The sequence below is a fragment of the Manihot esculenta genome, chromosome 9, assembly GCF_001659605.2.
Source record: "Manihot esculenta cultivar AM560-2 chromosome 9, M.esculenta_v8, whole genome shotgun sequence".
Taxonomy (NCBI): Eukaryota; Viridiplantae; Streptophyta; class Magnoliopsida; order Malpighiales; family Euphorbiaceae; genus Manihot; species Manihot esculenta.
Genome location: NC_035169.2, coordinates 34696127 through 34710285, shown reverse-complemented (window position 1 = coordinate 34710285; position 14159 = coordinate 34696127). Strand labels below are relative to the sequence as shown.

At 33.4% G+C, this 14159-nt stretch overlaps 2 protein-coding genes and 1 long non-coding RNA gene across 4 annotated transcripts; 1 reads left to right on the top strand and 2 right to left on the bottom strand.

Annotated features, from left to right (window-relative positions):
• Positions 1-1897: 1897 nt before the first annotated feature.
• Positions 1898-3532, bottom strand: LOC110622418 (AT-hook motif nuclear-localized protein 19). Its single transcript, XM_021766911.2, has 2 exons — positions 3283-3532; positions 1898-3188 (listed from the first exon to the last, which is right to left on the bottom strand). Exon 2 carries the CDS (start codon positions 3060-3062, stop codon positions 2196-2198), a length of 867 nt encoding a protein of 288 aa, XP_021622603.1. The 5' UTR covers positions 3063-3188; positions 3283-3532; the 3' UTR covers positions 1898-2195.
• A 3250-nt stretch (positions 3533-6782) lies between these two features.
• On the top strand, positions 6783-9202 carry LOC122724497. 2 transcript variants are annotated; one of them, XR_006351930.1, is made up of 2 exons: positions 6783-7678; positions 8654-9202. It is a non-coding gene; the product is annotated as an uncharacterized LOC122724497 (long non-coding RNA). The 2 variants fall into 2 exon arrangements; XR_006351929.1 differs by having other exon boundaries at positions 6783-7688.
• Positions 9203-10048: 846 nt separating this feature from the next.
• LOC110623405 (pentatricopeptide repeat-containing protein At3g12770) lies at positions 10049-12855 on the bottom strand. The gene has a single exon (XM_021768342.2). It carries the CDS (start codon positions 12685-12687, stop codon positions 10279-10281), a length of 2409 nt encoding a protein of 802 aa, XP_021624034.1. The 5' UTR covers positions 12688-12855; the 3' UTR covers positions 10049-10278.
• Positions 12856-14159: the final 1304 nt, after the last annotated feature.

The following is a 14159-nucleotide window of genomic DNA, read 5'->3' as shown; positions in this document are numbered from 1 at the left end:
TTTCTCTCACCAGAAACAATCCATTCCTCCCTAGATTGTTGAAACCAGTATAATTCTTCCTGCTTCAAAACATCTTCAACCAGTATTATTATTTTAATCTTTTGATGAGGGGTTGGAGATTGAACATGCTCTCAAAGTTAAATTGCTGATGCATGATTCCCCATTATGATTAGTTATTTATTAAACTAATTAAATAAATTGTTTGCTTTCCATTTCAAAAGAAAAAAAAAATAAATTGTTTGCTTTATTAAACGTTGAAATAATTTAGGCTTTATCCGGTGACCCACATTTTTCTTTAATGCTTATTTTCTGGATTCCTTTTCAAATTATTATATTTAAACCTTATTTAATTGTAATAAGTGAATTAAGAAAGTGGTATTTCCCAGAGAGTTTAATTAAGGGGTGGGAAACGTTGCTAAAACTATACTTTAGGAAAATTAAATAATTAGGGCAAAAGCAAAAGGAGCAATTGGGAGATTATTTTAATCAGTGATTTAATTAATTATCAAAACCCTAGGTGGGCTCCAATTCAGCACTGCTGCTTTTACCATTAGAATGTTATATTCAAGTTACTAGGTTTATGCATAGAGAAAGAGGGATATAGATAATATTATTAAATTAGGGCTCATTAACAATGGCATGTGAATCCATGTGAAGAGGGTCCTATGTGTTGCTCCATAAACTCTTGGATTTCAGTATTTCTTTACTGTAAAAATACAGCTTAACTAAAAATTTTGAATTTGGATCGATAGTGTGCAACATTTTTAAAATTTAAAAGAAAATATTATATATATATATATATACAGTAAAAAAAATGTATTGATACAATATGAAGTTGCTTTTTATAAAAATTCCATATCTAGATTTAAGGTTTCTTTTCTCAACTATTTTACCTTAAAAATTCCAAGGCACTTCATATTTGAAATTCAATTGTTGCTAGTTTGAAATACATATTAGCGGAAAATTTAAATAGTATATAATAGCACTCCTAAGTCTGGTGGAAAGTGCATCATGTAGTCTTAAAAGTTTTAAGGTTCATCTCTTTCAACCCCTATTTCAAAAAACAAATAGTATATAATAGAATATTAAATAATTTAAATTAATTAAAAAATAAATTTAAAAATTATTTAAATTAATTTAAATCAAACTATTTTACCGTGATTGTTAATAAACGAGGCCTATGTTTTTATTAATCTCATAATTTTCTCAGAAAATTAGAATCTTAAGCTCGCTGTTAATTATTAGAAGAAATTGTAATTAACCATTACACTTAAGCCATAGATCTTCAAATCTGGTCTTCCATATAAATTAATTTCACATGATATAAGCATTGGTCTTTTATATATATATATATAGAGAGAGAGAGAGAGGGAATTGCCACCTCCACCCACCGCCTCCACCGCCAGCACTACCTCAATAACCATCTTTTTACTGGGTAGGAATTTGTTTTCCATGCACATCACCTGCATTGCACTAATCAGGTGATTATGGTTTTTTTTTCCTTCTTCACTTTCCGCCTTCAGGCTTTCTGCTAAAAGAGTCGTTGGAGGCAATGAACTTTATCACTGTTCTTGCTACTGCACTGCACCTCTTCACCCAATATTTATTGATATCATAATTTTAAATATATATATATCACTTTTCGTAACACCCGATAAAGAAATTTTCTCACAATATTAAATTAAAGTCCTGTATTGATATATATGGACACGTGTTACAAATGGAACACTTGTAAGTTTATAATTCTATATTATTTCTTTCATTGCCCAGCTTAAATTTCTTCTTCTTCTTCTTCTTTTTTCCAGAAATTTAAGTGTTAGGATCTGCAGGCGATCAATATTAAACTACAGATATAGAAAGATTCATAGCATATAAGCTATTATGCAAATGAAAAAAATTTCCTACACAATTTTAAAGAGACAATATTATTTATTCGTCTTTAAAAATCAAAGAGCTCAAGTCCGAGCTATATTGTTCGTAAAGTTCACAGGAGAAGAAGCAGAAGAAATAATTGTACTACAAAATCAAGTGAAAGGCCATAGTCACATAGCAAGAGAAATATACAAGATTTATATAGACCATGATTGAGTCTCTTTAATTTATTCATCCCTAATAACTTCATTGTCTCTCAATAATTCCCAACATAGACGATGAGACGAATCGAATCCTTCTCTTCAATTCCCATCAATCTCCTTCTAAAAGGGTGGCCTGCCATGAGCCCATCCATATCCCTCAAGATTCAATTGTCCCCCATTTGGCACCAAATTTGGAGGCAAGTTATTATACACTGCCGTTGATGCAGCCGCCGGATCCCCCATTCCCCCACTACCACCGTCTTCACCACCTCCTATCTGCCCTTGGCCGCCTCTCTCACCACCACCCTCCTCCTCTTCCTCCTCCAGCGGCAATCTCTCATAAGTAGCATTCGAAAACGTTGCTGCAATCACCATAACTGGACCTGATGCCATCAATGGTCCCATCACACTACCTCCCACCACTTGCCCTTGCCCTCCGGCTAAATATATAGTCAATCCCGTCGCTCCTGGTGGCGCTGGTCCGGGTAAGAAAGCTCCGGTCAGTGACAAAATCTCAAACCTTCCATGTAGAGCCATGACAGCTCCTGGCGCAGATGGTTGCTTAAGAGTTACATTAGTAACCATACCGCTTCCACTGAGGACACAAACACCTCTTTGTCTCTTTCTTGCAAAGCAAGCTAAACTCTCAGCTACATCAGACCCATTAGCTATCTCGAGTACATGACTTTTGAGAGCATTAGGGCTATCTCTGGTGACAAAAATGGGTGGTTTAGGTTTGTTTTTTGATCCTGGTGGACGACCCCTAGGACGGCGAGTGGCGATGTCTATGGCTCCTTCTTTAGGTTCATCGCTGTGTTCTCTTTCTTCTTCTTGCTCCTCTTCTCTCCTACCGCTCTCGATTGCTTCTCTATTGTTGTTGGACATGGAAATACCTAGATCTGGTTTCTTCATCGGAGACGATGAGCTGGATGATGTGTGATCCATCCCAGGTAGACCCACCTGCCCGGCCCACCATCGGTTCGCCATGGCTGTAAAACAAGTACCACCCCACCAAAAGAAACGAGATATATAGCCAGCTGCGAAGGTCCTTATCTCCCTTGGATCTTAACTGAAGCTATCGAGATAATCAGTTGTCCATGCGTCCAAAAACAGCTGGTCAAGAAGTGAATAGATGGATCAAAGAAGGAAGGAAGAATTATATGATCCAGCAGGAAGAAGAAAGAGAAAAAAAGATGCAAGAACTTACCTTTACAAAAGAAGAAAAAAAAAGGGAAAGAGACAGAAACAACAGTAAGTGCAAAGAAACTGTTGAAAATTTAAACCTAGATAGGAGTAAAGATAGAGCTATAGACGGCTAAAGATATGATATATGGAGTATGTCAAGTTCTTAGAGAGCTGTGGGTTCTTGTTGTTTTCTCACATTAAATGTTAGATATCTCTCATTCTTTTCTTTTCTTTCTGTAATTTTATCTGCATACAAACAGGAGATATAAATAAAAGAATATCTGGAAACGAGAAGATGATGGTCTCCTTGGAAATTAGGGTTTTTGAGTGTGGGGTCGCGTGCTTGACTTGAGAAGGTAGGATGCACGTCCTTCTCTCGAGTCCGGACATTTTTCACACTTCATGAAAAATATTTTACCATAAATTAAATATAAATAAGTGAATTTTTCAAAAAAAATAAATAAATAAATGAAACACATAATTTCATAATTCACCACTCCATTAATATTTTGGCATTTGTTTTACCTGTGTATTTACACAGATCATACTGTTACCTAAGAAATTTATTTATTTTCTTTACATTTAAAAAAATTCTATTAAAAATATTATAGAATTTCCATATACATTCTCTCTACTTGAGTTTGTACTAAAATTTAATATTTGAGATTTCATACTCCAAATGAATCAATCATTTCTTTAGTAAAAGTAAATTGTCATTTTTCTGTTTTATTAATATTAAATTTATTTAATTTAGTCAAAATTAAAAGCATCCATGTGCGTTCTGAGTGGATGATTATTTATATTTTATAATGATTCCGATTAAAAGACGAGTACAGAATGTTTTGGCTAACTGAATATATATGGCTGACATTTTCTTAAAAAATAAATATATATATTATTTTAATTTTTTTTAAGATTTAAATATTTTTTGTAAAACTGCTGTTGATAATATTTTATGCCATTCATGCATAGATAATTTAAAATAAAGCATATATGGGGAGATTTCGAGAATTTCAAGTCATTAGTTAATGAATATCAGATTAAGTATACAAATTGATTTTTTTTAAAAAAATATTAAAATAGAAATAGTGGGAATAAGTTATTGTTAATTATCATTTTTCTTAAAAAAAAAAGGGAAAAAACGAAGAATGACTCAAAGAGAAGTAAAGAAAGCCAAATTAATTAATTTGGATTCTCATCCAGCATCTTTGCATGTTCATTCACTCTCTTGGAGAGGTTAAATTTTTATTATTAATTAATTATTATTTCTTTTCAATAGTCCAATTTCAATTTCACACCCCTATAGAAATAGGTATAAATGAATCAAATTATTCGTGAATTATCCGAAATTCAGTTTAATAAAATTTTAACCGAATTCGATTCGATTTCTAAATGAACTAAACTCGAACTTAATTTTTAAACTCGTTTGGTAAACGAACCAAATTTAAGCTCTATAATATTCGACTCGTTAAAAATCGTGAGCTCGACTCATTTCTAAATTCACAAGCAGACTCCCAAATAGATTCGTGAACAATCTTATTAACTAAGCTCAAATTATTATCATAAGAGAAATAAACTTAAATTTTTCATATATTTTCATAAGTCAAACCTAAATTTTTTAAAATTTAGCTCTATATAGTCCAGTTACACTTTTAAACTTGCATATATTTGAATTATTAAAATTTAAAAGCTCATCTCTATAAGTTTACGAGTTAATTTATAAATATATTTATTTAATTAAAATTATTTTAGTTTTAAATTTATTAATTTAATCTAAAACTCATTATATATATAAATAAATTAAACTACTCGTAAACTATTTGAGACTAAACTCGATAAAAGCTCAACTCGTCTAACCTTGATAAAAACTCGATTCGTCTAAATTTGTTTGTTAAACGAGTTAAGATTGAACTTCTTAATATTCGGTTTGAGTTTGAAATGAGTAAAACTCGAATTCGATTTGAACTCGAAAAAGTTTTAACGAAACAAATTGTAACTCTAAAACATTCGGCTCGACTCCATTCATTTACACTCCTACCTGTTTTCTCTTATTATAAAATAAAAATAAAATATTAGTTATTTGTATAATATTTTTTAACATAGATACATAAATTTAATTTTTATATTTTTTTTAAAATGAATACAGATTATTTAAATTTAAAGTGGTTTCAGAATTGATACTCTGCTTTTTATTTTTAATTTTAGAAAGAAAGAAAAAAAAAAAGTTAACATCAATTACAGCTAGGTTTAGGCATTTTTGCAGCCAAAAGGTAGTTGAGCTTTCACTTGAAAAGTCAATAACCTTAATAATATATATTTTAAATTACAAAATTATTTTAATCAAAGTATACTTTCCTAAAGAAAAAGACACTTACATGGATAATTAGATTCCAACTACTTAATATTATTTTCTCTAATTAATTATATGAGCAACTACTAATGGAGATCATGCCCTAAGCTACTAATTAAAAACACACATATATATAAACCTTATTATTATTGACATGAAACAATTAGTTTTAGACTTTTCAGCAGACTTGAATCGAACTTAACTTTTGCTGTAAACATTCGATAAAAACTTACGATAGTTTTTCGGAAAAAAGATTTCGAAACTAACGATTTTCAAAAGTGTGACGAGAGCCGCAGACCTATATCAAAATTTAATATGAAAATTATATCATTTAAGGATTAATTTTATAATTTAATTATTTTTTTGAATATTTTAAATATTTTCATAATTTTGTATATTAGGATTTTATTTTTATTATAAATAGTTTTCTTTAACTATTAGAAATTCATTTTTTCAATTTTTAAAAAATTTTAATAAGACTGTTCATCTTTTCAGTTTATCTTTTTCTCTTATATTATTTTGACTAAAGGATATTGATTAAAATTTTTGATAGAGTCTAATTAGCCCTTTATCAATCATTTTTACAGAAAAAAATAAATAAATGGTTATAAAATAAACTATTTTTGCTCTTAGCAATATACATAAACTAAGTAAAAAAAATAATAAAAATAAAATATTTAGGAAGTGGAGAGAAGTGTTTTGGCAAAAAAGTTGGGAAGCACAAAGACATCAGAGGTGAAGCCAAATTTGGTTAATTCAATGTAATGGATTCTTGTTTTTGTTGTGATGCTCTCAATTCAAAGATGAGGAATCTTTGTAATGAATGTGTTGTGTTCATGGAATTGAAAATCCATGCATAGGAAATTCAAGTACAAAGGGATTAACAAAGGTTTTGGAACTTTATATATGTGGTCATCATTAGAGGGAGCACCAACTATGGTAGAATATATGCAAATTCCTTTTATTAATGAAGTTTTCTTAATAAATTATAAATATTCTCTCTTTTTTTTCCCTTAAAGGTAATTATAATTTAATTATATGATGATTGACTTGATATTAATTTTTAAATTTATTTAATTTTGATTTTAATTTATATTTAAAATATTGCAATTGTAATTAAACTAATGATTAGTTGACTTGATGAGAATCCAATGCAGACACTGATGGTTCTTTGCCAAACTCTAATACTCTCGCAATTATTTACGTTTTTTTCCATTTTATTTGTGATTTTCTTTTCTGTCTTCCCCCAATCCATTATTTGGGGTTTGCGTTTTGGTTAATGCTTTTCATGCATGTGGAAGCGAAAACTGAATTGGGTTGAGCAAAGTCGAAGCAAGAAAAGTGCTTTCGTCCTGTGAATCGAATGCTACCCTGTAATGCAATCACTTTCAATTACCTTCTGCGTCATATCTAAATTGCAATATGTTTGGCTCCAGGGAAAGAGGGGGCAAGGGCATAAAAATAACTGCGCTTTAGAATTTTCCCCTGGTGGAACTTTAAAACTTGGTTGACTTCTTGCATAAGTGTCGAGAGTGGAGACTGTAAACAGGGAATTTAAATTGTAAGATTTTAGGACTTGTATAATGGTATAGTTCTGCGTTCGATTTCTTTATTCTGGTATAGTTTATGTATGTCTCACTGAATTTGGTAGAGAATATTTGGCAACTGAGAAACGAGGTGAAGCAAGGTAAATTTCTGGAGGTTTGTATCTTTATGGATCTTAGTTATATAGGATTGATAGAAGCTAGAACTCCACTCATATGGTACATTTTCTCAATCAGTAAGAGTGCTTCTTAGAACATGTTCAGGCTGGAAGTGTAAAGACAGGAACTAGTGAGCACTTCTTTGCGATACTTGAGGCTGCAATGTCATCAACCACCTCTTGCACTGATCCTTTTGTGCAGGCAGATTATCATGCCTTATGTAGATGAATTTGTGTGGTAGAAAATGTTACCTTTGACCTTCATCATAACATATTATGTTTTTCAGTGTCTCTGTGAGAAGCAGAAGAATCAGTTAGCTACATGGACAATTGAAGCAGTGTTGGCAAATGATTTATTCACTGATGGTAGCTTTGTGTTAAGCACTGCACTTCTATTAAATTTTATTATTAGGTTTTTGAATCATGACTTTTGTAAATTTTCTTCTAATGTCATGGAAAAGGAAGTGTATCATGTACTCAAATAATTTCTTTTTTTTTTTTTTCCCAAGCATGCTTTACTAAATTTTAGGATTTTGCACCTCTGCCTTATTGAATGCACTGCATGGTTTTAGTTATTTCCCATTCTCTGAAATAACAGATATTCCTTTCAGCTATTCTGTTGGCTTAATATGGCTTCTGCGTAATTTGGATTTTGGATCAGTATTGGTAAAATTGGGAATTTGTGGCTGGAGAAGGTTACTGGTGATGCATCAGAAGCCTAGGGTTTGTGGGTGAATTAGGGATGAAAATTGAAGTGTTTTCTAGTCAGTTTCACTTGAAGGAAATTATATATATGTTGCAGGATTTTTCTGGTAGGAGTACATTTAAGTGTCTAATTTGTTAATGGATGGTTGATTGATGTAGCATGGGACACAGAAAGCAAAGCAGTAATAGTTCTGAAGAAGACATGTCTTAAAAGATATGTTTATTTTTTAAGCTTTTGTTAATGGAATCATAAGTGTGTTGATATGCACTTCAAGACATGTTCAACTCTTTGAATGCTTATTCCTTGTCCTTTCTTGCACAAATATGTGTAGTGGATGCTGCTCAATGATCATGTTGAAAGGCATCAGGTGGTAGAGTGGTGTTAGCATGAGCATGTAATGTGCTGTTGTTAGTTGTAACCAAATTACGTTTGTTAAAAATCAAGGAAAAGATTTTGCTTAATTTTGTTAGAGTTTGAGATTGGAATGTTTCACTTGTTTTCTTCAACGTAACTTCTATGCTTTGCTTGGTCTGGAGATTCAGTTGGTTTTGGTTTAGCTTCTCCTTTTCTATTACTTACTGTTGCATCTTTGTCTGAAAGTATTTGTGTTAATAGTTTCATGGACCCTCGTGCAGTTTTCAAAAGCAGCTGGATGAATAAAAGAAGTCATAACTACTCTTCCAATTGCATCTGTAGAAGAAGCTGCAGCTCTAAAGGATGAGGCAGGAGCAACAACTGATGAAGACGGTGAAAACAAGCAGGATGTAATCTTCAGGTGCTTCGGCTGAAGAAAGTAAGATGGATGAGTCTGATCCATTTGGACTCGATGCTTTTACGAGTAAACCGAAAAAAGATGAAAGGGCAAAGGGAAAGAAAGATACATTACCCAAGATCCAGAAGGAGGAAGAGAATAAAAGCTTTCTCAAAGCTCTCAGAGAATCCTTGATCATTTGTTTAGAGATGTTGCACACAGTTACAAAACTCAAGTAAGTCGTACGCATTACTTAGTGAGAACACTTTTTCAAACAATTACGTGTGGCTGTTGTTTCGCTGTCTTCCTTGTGGCTGATCGCATGTAATGTGTTGTTAGTTGTAACCAAATTATGTTTGTTAAATATCAAGGGAAAGATTTTGCTTAATTTTGTTAGAGTTTGAGATTAGAATGTTTCACTTGTTTTCTTCAACTTCTATGCTTTGCTTGGTCTGGAGATTCAGTTGGTTTTGGTTTATCTTCTCCTTTTCTATTACTTACCGTTGCATCTTTGTCTGAAAGTATTTGTGTTAATAGTTTCATCTTTGTCTGATCGCATAATTATGTTGGAGTTCAACTGAAGATCAAATATTTTCCTTTTAGATGCCAAACAGTTGTAGACATTTTGGTAAAGCATGCCTTTGATAATGTTGTAAGGTTCACATCTCAGCGAAGGGATGCAATATTGAAACTTTGGGTTTCCATACGGGAACAGCATACTCGTCGGAAGGGAAATCAGTAAATGGGAAACTTGATGTGACTGCTTTAACAAAAATATGCAAACTGAAAGTAGTATTCAGCATTGTAATACAGCAGTTCTTACGAGAGGTGACACTCAGAAAACAGATGGAACATCTTCACTGAACTTTTATAACATATGCTTTACATTGTAAATTGTTCTTTTTCAGGATTACCTTCTACTCGCATCACTTGCGATTTCCTTCTTTGGTATTGGTTCCCAAAAAAAATCAGGGTATAGAAACTCTCACTATTACAGTATTATGGTTTAGCTGACCAAAATCAGTAGGCATCTATTTCGGCTCAAATCCAGCATTCTGAAAACGATATGGGGGATTGTCGAAAATTCCTAGGGTAATAAGACAAATCCAAAAGCTATTAGATTCTTATAGGAACAGGAGGTTTTCATTTTTACAGAATTGCCGAAGTTTCATTTCCGTTTCTATTTCAACTTCTATTGTAATAAGAGAAGATGTATCAGCAAGGTTAGTTGCAGTCAATTGGTTAACCATTGATTTTCAGAAGAGAAGGAAGCTGCCGGTTAAAATGAACAATTAGGCAAATGATGCTTAATAATACACTTCCCTTACATGAACATAGCTTTCCTGTAATTATCAGCCTAATACATATAGAAGGCAGCTTAAATAGGCACAATTATACAGACTTACTAATACAATCTATCGAACATGAATACAGCTCTTACTGTGATTATCGACCTATACAAAAAGAATTCATGTTACATTTGCTGTAGACTTCTGTTAAATGGTAATCCTACCAATAACCGCCGCAAGAACAGTATCCTTCTTTAAAATGATGAAATCTTTTACGGTCCCTGACTATAAATATCCTCCCATATACCTTAGACAGTAGTTCGGTTGCTGTGTGGCAATCATCGCAAATTCGAAGATTTTTCACAACACGAATTGGAGTGCCTGGAGCTGTACTAATGAGACCAAAAGCCATGGCCAACTTCTCACTGTGGTATGCCAGTGCAGTTTCTTTCTCTTCTTCATCAATATTCTGTAGCACTACGGAAGTGTTGGGCATGTATCCTGCGTCTTTCAGTTTCTTGCTCATTTCAGCTAGCATTTCACTGATTCTTTTAATCTGAGGGTGCGACATATCTCCCATTGTAAAATCATGAACTGAACCATTTACTTCAATTGAGCTGAGACCTGGTTCTTTTTCAATTCCAATATCCTCCATTGCCTTTCTCATGCCTGCAACATCACTCCATCTATTTGATACAGCATATATGTTTGACATAAGAACATTGTAACCACAATTTTGGGGCTCCAATGCAAGAAGCTCTCTTGCTGCTAATTCCCCCAGATCAGGATTTTTATGAAGCTTGCAGGCAGCAAGCAAAGCACCCCATACTGCAACATTAGGTGCCATTGGCATGCTTTTAATAATTTCGTATGCTTCATTAAGCAGTCCAGCTCGGCCAAGAAGATCCACCATACACCCATAATGCTCAACCTTTGGTTTCAAACCAAAATCATGAACCATTCTCTCATAAAGTCTTTTTCCTTCAGCTACCAATCCAGAATGACTGCAAGCATGCAACGCTCCAATAAATGTTATGTCATTTGGTTTTATATCTAGTCTTTCCATCTGTGCTAAGAGTTTCAAAGCTTCAGAACCACAGCCATGCATTCCATATCCAGTCATCATGGCATTCCACAAGCAAATGTCTCGAAACATTGCTTCTCTAAACAGCCTGTGAGCTCCATCTATATCTCCGCACTTAGCATACATGTCTATCATAGCAGTTTTCAGTATCACGTCTTCTTCAACCCCTTGCTTGTCCATGTAAGCATGAATCCACTTGCCCATGTCAAGGGCTCCAGCTTCTGCGCACAAAGAAAGAAGGCTAACCATTGTCACTTCATTTGGTATAACCTTGCGATCCTTCATCTGGACAAAGAGATCAAAAGCATGATCAACACAGCGAGCTTGTGCATAAGCCGAGATCATAGCAGTCCATGTCATAACATCTTTGTTCTCCATACTATCAAATAAAGCCCTTGCACTTCCTAAGTTACCACATTTTCCATACATGTCAACCAAAGCAGTGGCCAAAGGCAATGACATTCTGGGCCCGTTTCTTAAAATGTAAGCATGTAGACGTTTGCCCAATTGCACAGCCCCTACAAACGCACATGCAATAATCAAACTCAACATTGTAATCCCATTGGGAACCGTATTTTCTTCGATCATTTTAACAAAAAGCCTTTCACCCTCTTGCAAATTATTGGACCTAATATAGCCTGCAATTAAGGCAGTCCAAGAAACAATACTTTTCTGACTAAACCCATTAAAAATAATTCTTGCATAACCCATATTTCCACACTTGGCATACATATCAATCAAAGAAGAAGTTAGCGGCACACTCATTTTCTCATCAGCGCTATTCCTTATAACATAAGCGTGCATTGCTTTCCCTAGTTGAACGTTCTCAAGGTCAGCGAAAAGATTAACCATGCTAACCATGGCGACCTCGCTAGGCTTGACACCCGAAAAATGCATGTCCTTTATAACTTCCAATCCTTCATGGAACAATTTGTTCCGACTATAGCTTCTAATCATTGTACTCCAAGAAACAACATCTCTTTCACCCATTGTATCAAACAGTAACCGTGCTGACGCTAAACTCCCACATTCAGTATACATCAGAATTAAAGCATTGCGTACAAAAACATCACTAGACAGTCCATTCTTAAGAACGAAACCGTGAATCTCTTCCCCCCATTGAATCATTGAAATTTTACTGCAAGCTTTAAGAATTGATGGTATAGCGAAATTGTCCACTTCCGCGTCCACAATCCTCATATAAAAGTAGATGTTCAATGCGCTTTTGGGTTCGTTGTTTCTAATGTAGGCAGTTAAAAGGAGATTGTGCTGGGCTTGAGAGCTTAAGGAGGGTGTAAGCGTAGAAGGATGGAGAGAAAATCTGTAAGTGGGTTTGAAGTGGGTTTTGAGAATATGGGCATGAATTTGCTTTGTTTGATCGAGGGAGAGAAGATTATTAGGGATAGGAGATGAATTTTGGTCCAGAAGCGAAATCTGGGTAAATCTGAAGGCGGAAGGAAGAGTTGGGGAGGGTGGTCGGAGCTTTTGAAGTGTGTGGGGGACGAGGGAAATGGGCTTGCTGGTGAACTTGGCAGTTTCCATCATTTTCAGTTCCGGAGTTGGCTGGTTCTAGACTCTGCCATTAAAATAATAATAGAACTTATTATACATAATGCATTATAAATTGAGAAGGTTTTCCATATAAATAAAATTTCGAAGAGAGAGAAAGAGGGAGAGAGGAGAGACAAAGAAAGAAAGTTAGAGAGGGAAGAAATTTTATTTTGGGCAATTTTCATAAACCTCTGTAAAATTCGATACAATTTATAAAATAATTTTTCATTAAATTTTATATAACAATTTAATTTAATATTTAAAAATAATATAATTAATTGATCTTATTATTACTGTTAATATGAAATAAAATAATTAAATTACCTTTCAATAATCAACAAAACGTCCATTTCAATAAAAAAAAAATCAACAAAACACCTATCAAATTAATCCACGTCCAAAAATTCAAAACACTATTATAAATCTAGCAACAACCACTATTATGTATCCAGCAACAAACTCATAAATTAAAATAAAAAGAAAAAAAAATAAAATAACAAAACAATGAAAATCTTAAGATCCAACATTGTAATTGATAAGAAATTGAGCCACTGTAATGCTAGGCAGATTGAAGAAGAACTGGAATATGCAAGGACAACAGACGCCCACGGCTTTCAAACTGAGATGGGATTGGAGACTTACTCAGTTTTCCGGTCCGGCGCTCATTTGAGACTACGTAACACTTAATTTAAACGCTTTCAACTCAAAATAGTTTTAAAATTTATTAAATTACTTGTGACTCTGTAAATATAAATAATGTGATTAGTCAAGACTATATAAGTGAATAATGAAGGTAGTAGACAATATTCAATAAAAAATCTTACGATAGACACCAGAAATAAAAATTGAATATGAGAATTCATGAATAGACTATTTATTTTATTTCAGTCGCAAAATAGTAATTATATATTATTATCAACATAATTATTATAATAGTTTTCACCTCCCTTATATATATAGGAACATTTTACAAGCAGTGAAGGCGCAACTCAGGAACTCCATAGCGCTACAGTAACCAATTGGCTCAATATTGTTTGTGGCCAACTAGTCACTCCCCCTAAAATACCTTAGGAATAAAGTGGCTTGTACCAGGAGGAGATATCAATATGTCTTAGACGACACACCCCCTAAATATATAATCTAGAGGGAATTATAGATATCTAACACAGCCCTTAATTTACTTCTATTTTATACTAATTTATCTTTATACTATTTCTTGAAAACTCTACGAATGAAAAATTATAGTTTTGATCCCTGGAATTCTAGGACTCTAATGCTCTTCTCCACTTAAACAATCGACGTCCTCATCGACTAAGCTTTTTGGAAGTTTTCAATCTTCTACTTGGACACTTAATTCTTTATCATACTCTTGGAGTTATTGTTATAGATTCTCTAGTGTGTTGTTGCATAAAAATTGGTGTGTGATTAAACATTTGGTCTTGGATGTTCTGCCCTTTGATGTCGCA

Bases quoted from the DNA above. Each gene is read 5' to 3' on its own strand.
- LOC110622418 (XM_021766911.2), bottom strand. From the start codon at position 3,062: ATGGCGAACCGATGGTGGGCCGGGCAGGTGGGTCTACCTGGGATGGAT.
- LOC110623405 (XM_021768342.2), bottom strand. From the start codon at position 12,687: ATGATGGAAACTGCCAAGTTCACCAGCAAGCCCATTTCCCTCGTCCCC.